This window comes from Acipenser ruthenus, chromosome 6 (assembly GCF_902713425.1).
Source record: "Acipenser ruthenus chromosome 6, fAciRut3.2 maternal haplotype, whole genome shotgun sequence".
NCBI classification, from domain to species: Eukaryota; Metazoa; Chordata; class Actinopteri; order Acipenseriformes; family Acipenseridae; genus Acipenser; species Acipenser ruthenus.
The window spans coordinates 27,658,485-27,668,886 of record NC_081194.1 but is presented as its reverse complement, the minus strand read 5'-3'; the positions used below and the strand labels follow the sequence as shown (position 1 = coordinate 27,668,886).

Below are 10,402 nucleotides of genomic sequence, written 5' to 3'. Positions count from 1 at the left end.
AAATTAAGAAAAGGGCTGTGGTCTCTAAAACATTCAAGGTCCAGACATGATCAGCATTTTCCGAAAGACAGTCTTTAAAGAAACATTTTAAACAAAATATATTTGGTACTTTCTCACTCAGACCTTGCTGATAATCCCACTTATTTGTCTCCAAAGTAGTTTTAGTTGTATGCCTACTCACCCTAGAAACCTACCTGCCACTTTAAGCCAAACAGACTACCGATGTTTTGTTTATAAATAAAAATAAAAAAAAAACAAAAAAAAAACTTGAAGCTCTGTTAAAGCTCAGGAAACAACAGAGTAAATACAAGGGACATGTGTAAAACTAGGGACAGCAACCTCAAAGATTAATGATTTAAAACAATGGACATGTATTCACTCTAACCAAGACAACTCTTTTGCTCTTCAGTGACACCTACCGGTAAGATGGCTTATACAAATAATACTAGATTAATTGTTTACAGCAATCGTATCCAAGGAGGTACATCTCAAGAACTATCATGAGGCACAGAACTTTTGTTGTAACCCCTTCATAGTTTCCAAGATGTTTAACTGTACAATAACACATACTACACAAAATGTGTGTTTTGTATTTCTATTTCACATTCACCTGTTTGTCCTTTTTTGATTTCTTAACCTTCATTTTAATCTTCTTTCCAGTGATCATACTGTATTTGTCACCCTTCTTCTTCTCGTTCAAAAACTGAAAATTAGAACAATATAGAACAAATCACAGCCACAATGACTGCTATGTTTAAAATCTAAGCACTTCTACTAATTTGGCTGCATTTCCCATTTAAATGAAATTATATAAAGTCTAAATCCATCATATCATGCAGCATTTTAGAAACATATCTGTATGTATTTCTGTTGCCTAGATCAAAGGTTCCCAAGACTTAGGACCCACGCTCAGTGAATCCAATTTTCACTGCAAACAACATTTTGACAGTAAATGAATGAGAGAGAGAAAAGAAACCTCTCCATAATTACTGTGCTCAGTTGTACACTGTATGACTGCACAGTGAACATAAACATGCCTGTAAAGGTAAACGGGAGCAGTATGGTTTATTTATTTATGTAGGGAGAAGAAAATATATCAAGAACTTCTACAGAAAAATAGAAATTTTTAGAAATCCTGCATTTATTTATTTTTTTATTAAAAAAGATACGTTATAATTATAAAGTGCATTCATCCTTTGATGCATTATTTGCAGTGCCCTGCTTATTAACTCTTACAGGACTCTGAAACGTCGACAATGGTGCTACGCAGAACTTCAGTTATGAAACACCTTGGGAACGGAGGTTGTTCAGAAGTCTGAAACATCCGTAACTCTGAAAAATGACGTTTCAATGGTTTTAATAATTGTGTACACCTGCTATCTATAGCCTAAACATGGTTAATAATACAATGATACAACACAGTAACACATTGTTGTGGTCTGAAAGGCTTTAAAACCATACTATACATGGGAAAATGCTAAATTGAACTTACCATTCAAATTGTAACTGTAGCAAAAACACAGATTTAAATGCCTAGGAAAACCTGGGTTAACATAGTGTTTGTTTTTATTTTATTTTAAACAAAATGCATTTGTGAAGCTTGTTCAGACTCATTTGGCTTTGACTAAAATGCTTCTTGTTAAAATTTGCCTTTTTTAATATCACTGACAATTTCCCAAATACTGTATTCCATTGCTGAGGATGATACAGCTGTCAAGTTTTTAAAAATATTCGTAATGTTTTCTTTCAATTGAAAGTGTAACATGTTTGTGTTTCCCAGTTCTTACTATTTCAGTACATTAACCTTACAGTTTTTTAGGCATGTAGGCATGGTTAAGTGACATTTAAAATTCAACTAAAAGTAGGATGTTCAGTTAATTCTGAGATTCTACTGTATTTGGATTTATTTATTTATTTACAGAATGAAGCTGTTTTTTTATGCACAATAAAACTTGAGCTCAGTTATTGCCACTGACGGAGGGGAATATAGTTGTCTTCTAACAATCACCCCCTTCGTTGTACTGCATAACAGTGCATTCTGTTAGCACAGGCACGAGCAGACGTCGTGGTTACATTCAAAATACCCCAACACACCTTACAGCAGTGTTGATGTAAATTAACTGATCCCCCGGGCTGGTAAAAATGACTTTGTCAAGTTCATTTCTGAGAGAACATTTTTGTATGTGCTACGACAACTGAAAAAAATCTCCCTAGGGCCACCGGGCCCCCAGATTGGAAACCCCTGGCCTATATTGTAACATTTTTTTTTCCCCTCTGTAAAGCTGCATGTATGTATGTATGTATTTTCTTTCCCATGAACCAAATACATATCAACCTTATGATTCTTTGCCCATTCACATATATCTTGTTTTGTCAGTATATAAAATAGCACTGCAGCTTTAATTGTACCTGAAATGGCATCACAGCATACTTTATTGTCAACCATATCTCCAGAAGCGGACTATAAATACCTTTGAAATCTGAACAGGCCCCGAACTGTCATGCTTGACTTTCCTTTCCTTCTTTTTCTTGTGTTTCTTCTCTTTTTTTACTTTCTGTACACAGAGCGCAGTAAGTGGAAAATAGACAATACATAAATACATATACACAAACACAATCCAATATAGGCATCAAGCTGCATGAATTTAAGAATCTGAATGCAGTGCTATTAATCACACTTCATGAAAATAATACTTGCAGTATATTATTGTTATTATTAGAGGAACTGTTTCCTGGCAACTCTATAGCCCAGCTTTGCAAACAAAAAGCTATTTCATGAAGAGTGTTTGTTTCATAATCAAGAATCGTTAATATCGCTGCACTATAGATTACAATTAAATAAAAGATCACTGTTAAAGTTCTACAAGAACTTGGATACAGAATTACTAAAAAGGAAAAGGAACGAAGGCTTACCTTTTTGTGATGCTTTTCCTTCTTTTTTTTCTTTGTTTTAGACTTGCTATGTGAGTCTGAATAAAAACAAACTCAACATTAAAAACAAAGTACGAACACATTCCCAAGATCCCTTCCTTGATTTTTCAGGGTTCTCCCCAGGCCTTTTCAGCCAGACGGGCAGCACGGCTAAGTGGCTGTTGCCGCCCAGCTGAAAAACGCAGAGCCGTCCGTCTTGCAGATGCTGCTGTGCCTTTAACGATAAGGACTGATTGTGCTACTAGCAGACTAGACCGCTTGTATGTGCTGGGTAAAAAAAATAAAATCTTCTATGCCGTTTTCATAAAACAAACACATTCCAGTTAATTGTAGAACTGAAGGTATATACTGAATGTCCCCAGTGGTACAAGTGCTTTACGAAACAAGGAAAAATCATGAGTAAAAACAAAATCAGAGTTTCCCGGGATTCTCTTCTATAAATCCCGGGAGCGGAATTACCACACGGGATCCCGGAATTGCAACCACTACATGGCGCGCATACTAGCTAACTCGTGACATCACGCTTTATTGAACAGATTTCTCAAGAAAAGGGCTGTGGTCTCTAAAACATTCAAGGTCCAGACATGATCAGCATTTTCAGAAAGACAGTCTTTAAAGAAACATGTGCTTTGAAAACATGCACATTTTAAACAAAATATATTTGGTACTTTCTCACTCAGACCTTGCTGATAATCCCACTTATTTGTCTCCAAAGTAGTTTTAGTTGTATGCCTACTCACCCTAGAAACCTACCTGCCACTTTAAGCCAAACAGACTACCGATGTTTTGTTTATAAATAAAAAAAAAAAAAAAAAAAAAAAAAAAACTTGAAGCTCTGTTAAAGCTCAGGAAACAACAGAGTAAATACAAGGGACATGTGTAAAACTAGGGACAGCAACCTCAAAGATTAATGATTTAAAACAATGGACATGTATTCACTCTAACCAAGACAACTCTTTTGCTCTTCAGTGACACCTACCGGTAATATGGCTTATACAAATAATACTATAACCTTACTTGTTTAGAACAATCGTATCCAAAGAGATATATCTCAAGAACTATCATGCGGCACAGAAGTTTTGTTGTAACCCCTTCATAGTTTCCAAGATGTTTAACTGTACAATAACACATACTATACAAAATGTGTGTTTTGTATTTCAGAGTTTCCTTAATATAATAAGAGAATCCCGGGATTCCCTTTTAGCTGTGTAGAAATAAAAGTAAACACAGATCACTGAACTTTTCCTATACGTTTACTGCACAGCGTTTAGGTTTTTTTTTTTTTTTTTTGCTTTTTTTCACAGCTGAAGGGCTTTCCTTATGTATGTATGTATGTATAGAACTTCAAAAGTACAGCCTGTCACTTCTACACAGCTCCAAATCTCCGTCGACAGTGAGGTATTTTGGTTTTCCTCAATCAACTTTAAAGCTTTTTCATCTCCCTTTTAATTTCGTTCTGCTTGCTATATCTATCCATTTCTTTCTTATTTCGGCTACTGTTCTTTGCTCCTCCCCAACAGTGTTTACTGCATCAGTGATCATCTGCACCTCTTTTTTCTGCGTAACTTAAACTTCCAGAAAACTTGCCGAAAAGAACAAATCTGTCTTGACCAGCCATTTTTTTTTTTTTTTTTAATGCTTTCCTTTGCAACCCTGCCATTGTGTATTTACCTAATCGGTCAGTGTGCCTTAAAACGGATTACCGAGTTAGTGATTTCACTCATCGCAGATCACAAGCGACAGCGAAGTGCTTTGTAAAACGCATGCAGCGATGACCTCTGGAACGTCGAAACCTCGTTGCAACTACAGATTTTTATGAAACGGGCCCCGGGATTGAAAACTACAACACAAACCTGTTGGACTGGTTTCACAGACCCGGATTACTACTAATCTTGCCCAACCTGATGCTATACTAGGTGAGGCAGTACACAATTAGTTGGTTCTTTTTTGTGAGTTTATAAGTTGCCAGATGTGCTGGATTGTAAAAATACAGAAATATCCCAATAGCCCAATATCCACATTAAAGTAAACAAAAACTAAAAATCCAAATGACATTTAAAGCATTAACTTGTATATTTTGGCTACTACTTCTGCAATATGATTATAATTAATTTGATGCATACCTTCAGACTCCTTCACCTTCTCTCTGTGTGTAGCCTCAAGGATACACATCAATTCATCAGTTTTCAGAAGTATCTAATTTGGCTTTACTTCATTGTAAAAAGTCTTGCTTAAAGTACTGGCACTCACCACTGCTGCTGCTTGATCTGCTTGTATTGCTTGAGGATGAAGATCTTGATGAAGACGAGGTACTAGAAGACCTGGAAGATGAGGTAGACGATGTGGAGGAAGATCTGCTTCTACTACGTCTTCTCTTCCTTTTCTCTTTGCCTTTAAAGTGAAAGCAAAAATCAAGAGCAACAATGTTATTCTTTTTTACAAGCTTAAGTTTGACATAATATGGGTACCAAAAGTTGCAGATATCAGACTGTTCCAAGATTTAATGGATCTATCCTAACATCCAGACGTTTGATCATCAAAAAGTATTAGGCTGAACAACAGTTTAGACTTCCTGACCAAGCCAATGTAACAAACGTTCTAGCAGAGGAGCAGCTACTTGTATACCCATGGAGGGGTCCTCTTCTACGGAGCACAGAGCTTCGGGTGGGGCGCCACACAGAGTGATGAAGGAGGAAGGGGACACCCACCTAGCCAGATTAGCCGAATCAACCTTAGCGATCAATGGGGAGTTAGAGGTCACAGCTAGTTTGCCCTTACATACATTATAATGAAGTTTAGACTCACATCTGCAAAGATTTTAGGAAGTGTTCACCAAATGCAAAACTACATTCAATACAAATTCAAATTAATACATAGAATGTATTTCACACCCAGTAGACTTTTCAGAAAAAATAAGATAATTGCTGAAGATGTAATGGACCAGAAGGTAACCTCACATACATGTTTGTCACTTATTGTCCTAAGGTTCAATCTTTTTGGAAAGAAATAACTAAGATAATAAATAATAATTTTCCATTACAATTATCCCGTAAAATGATCTTAATTGGTAACTTTACTGATTTAAACTGATCAGTATGCAATAAAACTAATTCTTTTTTTGTGGTTGCCAAAACATTATCTTGGTAAATTGGAAAGAGACATATCCTCCTTTATTTGCTCTCTGGATTAAGGCAATATTATAAAATATCAGCTTTGAGAAATCCACATTCAAAATGGACTAACGCTGCACATGTTATAACAAATATATCTACTTCCTATTAAATATTGCATTTATAAAACTAATTTAATTATTACATGCAATATTGTATTGAATGTTTTACAATTTCAGAATGTATTAGATATAAGAATCTAACCAAGTATTTATTGTAGGACTGCAATGAAGGGTACATTTTGACCTTCGAAGGTTCGGAACACATTACCAAAGGAAAGTTCGAACCTTCGATGGTACTAACTTGCATAAGTTACTGGTGACGTCACCATAGCTACTTGTTTATATTTGATTGAAAATCCTATCATTTTACAGGTAAGTCATATAAATTGAATAAAACATTCATATGTAGTTTAAAAAATACATTATATAGAACAGTAATCATGTTTTTATAATTTAAATAAAAATAAAAATACACAATGTTTATCTATATGTAATTGATGCTGCTTGCGAGTAAGCTTGCATTGCAGCAGCACTAACTGCAGTGGACTTAGGCAAAACAGTCACCGTTCCAAGCAGGATATCAGTCACAGTCACATTTTACTACTACTAAAAATACTACTACTACTTATAATATGAACTTATGATTGTAAAGTGACCCCAGAGTGGATGTGTCTCCATGATACATCAACAGTCGCTTGCACAGTTTGCATTCAACTTTCTTTTTGGTCGTCTGGTCATTTAACAAAAAAACTCCCAAACAGCAGAGTGATTTTGAGACATTTCTTTCAATACAGCTTACGCTATACAGCGCTTTGCTGTCCAGATGTTGAATGAAGAAATTTGACTCTGTTTAACACGAGCTGGAGGGGGGAGGGACTGACGGTGCTCAGTTTTTTCAAAATTAAAATTGTTAGTGTTGTTGTATATGTTATATGTTTCATACTTATCCTACCATAGCACTTCTCTTACACTGTCTAGGTATGCAGTACATATTTTACTGAAGCACTACAACCGCTATAGGTACCCCCCAGTGCTTTGGCGTACTACCTGCTCCATACACGGCAGCGATTTGGTTGGATTTTAATACAACTTTTGTTTTTGTAATACACATTATACAAATAAAAAGATCGAATTTTGCATATGTGTGACATTTTATGTGTGATTTGTAGTATTCAAACAATTTCTGTTAACAAAATGAAAAAAATAATTAATTGCCATATTTATTATATCAAAACACGTATGAACTGCTGTGTTTATGAATTATATCTCTCTATATATATATATATATAATTATATATCTATATATATATATATATATATATATATATATATATATATATATATATATATATGATATAGATATATAATTTCGTAATAATTGTTAAATTACATTAATGGAATGGACCTCTGCAGTTTTTTTGTTTTTAGGAGCAAACATGCATTACTGGTAATAAACATACAATATGTTATCTCTGAAACAGTTTACAGTAATAAGGTCTTACATTTTCTTTGAAAACCTTGGTTTATTTATGAACCTAGAAACATGCCTACCATACCAATCCGTTTTAAAAGTTCAATAAAAAAATAAAACTAAATAAAAACTAGTAAACACGTAATATTTGACACCCCTTGCAATAAGTGGCTTTGGGGTTAAATTTAGCAGCTGTATACAATTCTGACAAGATGCACACACCCACATTAAATAGTAATAATATTTTGATAGATTCACACAACACATAGACATGGATTGGACCACTTTTATCATGGCGTGTTTATGCTCATGCACAAATTACCTTGTGGATCATACATGTGTAGCGCAGTTCACAAAGAAAGGCTTTTTTTGGATAGACACAGATTACTTTAAGATGATCATATCATACATTACAAATTACTTTGGGAAGCATGTATAACATGACTATATGGTTCTGTGTTCAGCGGGACAGTTTGGGCCAGTTCAGGCCTTTCAACTCACAACCCAATGCATTCTGGTAAGTGTAGTCCTGCTTCTCTTAAAGGAAAGAATGTTACCTGAGACAGGTAAAAAGTACCAGAATGCATTGGGTTGCGAGTTGAAAAGCCTGAACTGTCCCGCTCAACACAGAGCCATATGGTCACCTTAATTATGTACACTTCAACCTTCACAGTCCTCAAAACTGAACAATGACTTAGGTCAGCATACTGCGTATTTGAAATGCATGTAAATCATTTTTTGGTAAATATTTTTTGTTTTAAATTCTGATCTAGTATAGCACGCATCCTGACCTCTGCCTCCAACTGTCTTCTCCTCTGCAACGACCGGAGTGTGACTTCTTCTCCCTTTGTGGCAGTCATCCATGGCTGAAAGAAAACAGAGCACAATAATGAAGTCGTTTGGAATAGTAAATAGTTAAAAACTGCCGCCATTTCATTTTCATTTGGTTGTAGGGTCATTATGATCAGACAGTACCCCATTTAGCACAAAAGTGTGCGCGCTACAGATGGCAGGGGATTCTTTTTCTTCTGAAGGCACGTACATACTTCAGTTTAAAGCAAATAAAGACAGTGTAGTTGTATTAAATGTTCCATTTTTACAGTACGCAAAATATAGTATAGGTAGACATTTACTAACAAAAGCTTCGACTACCGGAATCGTGTTTTATGAAGAAAACTATATACTTACTGTACACACGGCTTAAACTGCACTTTCTCCACTAATAATGACGTGAAAAAACACTTAAAGGTTAAATACATACACTGCCGTGAACTCCGCTGCCTTATTATTTTAATCATTACAAACTAAAACTTGATTTTCTCGCAAAGCGTTTACCGCAAACATATCCTGAGCTAGTATAGCTGATTCGCTTTAGCTCTTACCTATAATATATAGATAGACAGCCTTTCAATTTTAAACATCTGCTAAATCCGGCAGATGTAAGCTTTATTTACTTTTTTTTATTTTTGTATATATATAATGTGTTAGGAAGAATCAGTCGTACAACATTGACAGTAGCTACACATCTTAACTGCTGCTGGACACGAACACACTGCCATTTTGTTCTGTCCCACAATGCCTTACTCTCTTAAGGGGGACTTTTTTATTTGAATGTTTAAGGAGGACTCGCACACATGTGCTTTAGTGTCGTGACTAACAAACATGTTACATTTCACAATAAAATACAATTATTCTGTGGCTGTTTACTACATTAATTCATAGTTCCGTCTTCTGCGTAGGCTACACTATTTTATAAAGTCCAACTTGTTTGCATCCGGTTTGATTACATTCTCAGGGGTAGTTTTAATAAAGGATGCTGTTTATAAATGACTGATCCAATACAAATAAATATATACATAAATAAATAAATACATTTAAATATTACTACTACTACTACTACTACTAATAATAATAATAATAATTAGAGGTCCTCAGTTTTTAAAATATATTGTAGCTTCCTGGGCAATGTTCTGTGTCTGCTGGACTTTTACATGTATTGTATTGTAAGGGTGCCACTACGCCACCTAGAATGGGGAGAGACGTGAGGGATGGATCCGGTTGGTCGGTCTGGGTGGAGTGGGCGGTAGCAGTACAGAGGGGTATAAGTACCACCTGCGCGGGAGAATGGGTGTAGAGTTCGAGTGCTGAGCATTATAATTAACCGATCTGTCAGAATTCTTGTGAGAGTCCGCCAGAGAAATTTGGTCTGTGTGCGACTGAGAGAAACTGAAACGGGAGTGACTTGGAGCGAAAGCCTGATGGAGTGCGGGAGCTTCAGAAAGTGCAAGTGAGGTTCAGTAGGTGACGGAAGGAATAGGGTCTTTTTATTGCTTTTATGGCGTGGTCTTGGCACAAACAGGGACAGTGTTATTATAATTAATAAATGATTATTAATTAAAAAATGACGAGGCACTTGCCCATGCTCCCCCCCAACCACTAATGTTTTTCTAACTGAAGAAAAAAGATAAGAGGACATTATGTAGCTACCCAGTCAGTTCAGGTTGGCAGGACTTTTGTTTTGGCTTGTTTGTTGTCTTGGTTCGTCTGGTCCTGTGCCTTCACGTTATCTGTATTATTCTGTGGGAGGTACCATACACTAGTTTCTGTAGTGTGGGTGTGCGTGTGTGTGTGAGCCGCTGTTGTATGTGGACCATGTCATCTAGAGCCCTCCCATTAGAGTAGTGGTCCGCTGTCTTTGTGTGTTGGGACTGACAGAGAGCTGGAGCTGGTGTGTGTGGGATAGAGCGAGCGAAAAAGTGAGCGAGTTTTAGGCTAAAGACAGGAGGAAGGATTTATTGTTTTGTAGTGTGGTCCTTACCAAAATACGG

The 10,402-nt window shown here is 36.0% G+C and overlaps 1 protein-coding gene across 4 annotated transcripts in view; it reads right to left on the bottom strand.

Annotated features, from left to right (window-relative positions):
• LOC117411449 (ADP-ribosylation factor-like protein 6-interacting protein 4) overlaps nt 1–9,156 on the bottom strand; it is a 32,538-nt gene extending 23,382 nt beyond the window's left edge. Inside the window, exons 1-6 of one of the 4 annotated variants that reach the window (XM_034019005.3) lie at nt 8,763–9,155; nt 8,366–8,440; nt 5,182–5,322; nt 2,914–2,969; nt 2,472–2,555; nt 611–703 (exon numbers count right to left, since the gene is read on the bottom strand). In XM_034019005.3, coding sequence (XP_033874896.1) covers nt 611–703; nt 2,472–2,555; nt 2,914–2,969; nt 5,182–5,322; nt 8,366–8,438 — 447 coding nt within the window. In that variant the 5' untranslated portion in view covers nt 8,439–8,440; nt 8,763–9,155. Of the gene's footprint in view, nt 1–610; nt 704–2,471; nt 2,556–2,913; nt 2,970–5,181; nt 5,323–8,365; nt 8,441–8,762 lie in introns of all 4 variants that reach the window. The other 3 variants (XM_034921782.2, XM_059025299.1, XM_059025300.1) reach the window with 3 other exon arrangements.
• Nucleotides 9,157–10,402: the final 1,246 nt, after the last annotated feature.